Source organism: Gigantopelta aegis, unplaced genomic scaffold, assembly GCF_016097555.1.
Source record: "Gigantopelta aegis isolate Gae_Host unplaced genomic scaffold, Gae_host_genome ctg4570_pilon_pilon, whole genome shotgun sequence".
NCBI classification, from domain to species: Eukaryota; Metazoa; Mollusca; class Gastropoda; order Neomphalida; family Peltospiridae; genus Gigantopelta; species Gigantopelta aegis.
Window position 1 is genome coordinate 12926 of NW_024533931.1, and position 3479 is coordinate 16404.

At 40.4% G+C, this 3479-nt stretch overlaps 1 protein-coding gene across 1 annotated transcript; it reads right to left on the reverse strand.

Annotated features, from left to right (window-relative positions):
- Window positions 1-1968: 1968 nt before the first annotated feature.
- Window positions 1969-2622, reverse strand: LOC121392809 (uncharacterized mitochondrial protein AtMg00860-like). Its single transcript, XM_041523882.1, has one exon. It carries the CDS (start codon window positions 2620-2622, stop codon window positions 1969-1971), a length of 654 nt encoding a protein of 217 aa, XP_041379816.1.
- Between the last annotated feature and the right edge of the window lie 857 nt (window positions 2623-3479).

Genomic DNA, 3479 nt, shown 5'->3' on the forward strand with positions numbered 1-3479 from the left:
AAGTGTACATGTTTGCACGCAGTATAGTGGACTGCATAATCAACACAGGAACATGAATACATATGTACACATACATCACAACAATTACACTTTAGGAGACAATCACATGACTCCAAATGCAGTGTTACATCATACAACTCGCCTGACTTGCTTGCAGACATGACATGCCACTTGTTTCCTGTTATTAATGATGCCTTGATTCCTTTTGCTTCATTTTTTTGGCCTCTGAGCACTGTTTAGTAATTTCACATTTTCTGTGTGACCTCTTTCCAATTTCGTCCTTGCGTAACCCCTCAAAAACAATGTCACGAGATATTTTCAATAGGATATATAAAAGCTCGTCAATTCTACGATTTGTTTTTTTGCTAAGTAAAGTGTTTTAATCTTTCTGTGGAAAGCTTCCACGAACATGCTAGTATTGACAAGTGCACCAACACGATGACAAAAAGCCCAACTAGTGACATGTGGTACGTAAGTGTCATTAAAGTATGTATAAAATGTAATATGCTTATGGTTAAGCAGATAGGATAGAAATTGCTGAAGTCTAGTGTGAAAAAGTGTCTTTGTCAATTTCAATCAGTAGAACTCTTAAGTGGTGATAAATGTCAATCTTATCCTGGTTACTCTTGGCATAGGTATTCAATCCCTTTCTCCACGCCTTGTCAACATGCCATGTACAATAGAGTCGTTTTGTGTCATATTTACCAAATACTCCAACCCAGGATAAAAAAATTGATCTGCCATGTCTGACATAAAAACACTTGTTCTTAAATCACCTATGTGATATCGTTGATATCTTTGCTTGCGGTTGCAAGGGTAATGATAGAACTCTAAGAAAACTTTTTTTTCTTCTACTAAACCAAAACAAAATGAACTATTTATACAAGAAAAGAAACCAAAAGATTAACAATTAATAATATCAAGGAAATAACACCAATTTACATTTACAGTGACAAAGGTGATAATAATATAATAATTAAGTGTAAATTTATGCTAAAAATACCACATTTCCTCCCCTGTTAAATGTATAAGTCCAAAATCACATTACAAGTCTGTCAGGGGGACGACGATCCCTCTGAGGATAACGTCTAACGGGAACATTGGTAGATGGTTCCAATCTTGGGGATAATTCCGAGCTCTAATGTGGGAATAAGTCAAAATCAGGATAGGTACACTCAGTAGGAATAATTGTAGATCTGTCACGTAAATGGTCAACTTGCCTGCGTATAATCTTGCCATCTTGTAGTTTAACAGTGCATGAGAGGGGTCCCGAACATTCATCTATCAGGCCGGGAGCCCATTTGTAGCGTGAATTGAAGACTTTGCCATCACCAGTTTGACCTGGTGTAAAGGTCCTGAGTTTGGAATGGCTATCGTAATACTTCTTCTGTTGTGACTGCTTAGAGGTCACGAAACTCTCTACATCTGGTTTAAAAAGATCGAATCGAGTTCGAATCTTTCTCCGAAGAAACAGTTCAGCAGGTGATACGTTTGTAGTTGCATGAGATGTTGATCGATAATTGAATAGAAATCGTGATAGCCGTGGGTTCAGAGATCCACCATCCTTTCTCAAGCTTTCATAGCTCTTTTGAAGGTCTGAACAAACCTCTCAGCAAGACCATTGGATGAGGGGTGATAAGGAGCGCTCTGGATATGCTTGATCCTATTGGCTCTCATGAACTGTGCAAATTCATCTGATGAAAAATTGGGGTCCATTATCAGATACAAGTTGTTCTGGTAACCCATATTTTGAGAAAATGATTTGGGAGCCTCAATGGTCTGTGAAGCTGTAGTGGAACACATTGGTACAACTTCTGGCCACTTAGGGTGTGCATCTAACAGTATCAGGAACATCTTGTGTAGAAAAGGTCCAGCGAAATCCACATGAACTCTCTTCCATGGTGCTGTTGGCCAGGCCCATGGATGAAGTGGTGCTACTGGACGATTTGACTTTTGTTCTTGACTTGGCTAGGTCTTCAATATCTTTGTCCATGCTATTCCACCACACATAGCTCCTAGCAACAGTTGAGCATAGTTCTTTTCAGATGCAGTCAGGGGTGTGTGAAGCAAAAGAAATTGGCCTCTCTGTGCCATCAGGCAATACATTACAGCCCCTATTCCATATGCTGAGGCATCAGTAGCCAGGTTGATTGGTAATTTGGGGTCATAGTGTATCAGCACTTCCGAAGATGTTAACTGGTCTTTGGCCCTTTTGAAAGCTTGAGAATATTCTTCTGTCCAATCCCATTTCTGTTTAACTTGAAGTAATCGATTAAGAGGATGTAAGATACTAGAAAGATTCTGAATGAATTTCCCATTGTAGTTCAATAATCCCAGGAATGATCTAAGTTCCTGGACATTTGTAGGTTCTGGAGCATTTACAATAGCGTCAATCTTGCTTGGAACTGCTTGTATACCAGTTTGATCAATCTGATGAGCTAGATACTCAACAGATTCTTGAAGAAAAATGCACTTTTCTCGCTTAACTCTGAACCCATGTTTCTCCAGGCGTTGGAAAACTTCTTTTAGGTTACGCAGATGATCCTCTTTGGTTTTGCCAGTGACTAAGATATCATGTATATAACAAATGACGCCTGGGACGTCATGTAGAATTGTGTCCATGAGTCTCTGAAAAATTGCAGGAGCTGAAGCTACCCTGAAGGAAAGACGTGTATATTGATACAACCCTTGGTGTGAATTTGCTGTCAGATATGGCAGAGAAGTTTCATCCAGTTGTAGTTGCAGATAGGCTTGAGAGAGATCCAATTTGCTAAATAGGGTTCCATTAGCTAAAGTAGCAAACAAGTCTGCTGGCTTAGGCAATGGGTATTGGTCTATTGACAGAGCTTGGTTGTTTGTTACATTATAGTCACCACACAGGCGGAACCTTCCATCTTTCTTAGGCACTACAACAATAGGTGCAGCCCAGTCACTAGGGTCGACCTTCCTGATTATTCCTTGTTGTTCCAGTCAATCCAGTTCCTTTCCTACAGCACCTTTAATTGCAAATGGGACAAGACAAGGTTTGAAAAATTTCAGTGTGGCTTCGGGTTTGATATGAAGAGTTGCCTTGTATGAATTGACAGTTCCTAGCTCATCTTTAAAGAGGTTTGAGTGCTGTTGCAACAGAGCTTGCACTCCTTGGGACCCAGGCTGTACTGTGGCAATTCTGTGCCAGTCCAGTCGGATGTACTTCAGCCAGTTCCTTCCAAAGAGGTTTGGACCAGCCCATTAACCACCACCAGTTTTGAGGTGAAGTCTGTCCTTTGTAGCTAACGTGGACATTAAGTTGTCCCTTAACTTGTATAGGTTCATCCATGTATGTCTTCAGGACAACCTTGGACTTATGTAATTTGAGATGTGGAAATAATTTCGTTCGAGTTGCTTCCGAGATGATAGATACGGCGGCGCCGGTGTCTACCTCCATAACAAGTGGTTTGTCTTCGATGGTCACGGTTACTTCCATTGGATGGGAGGAT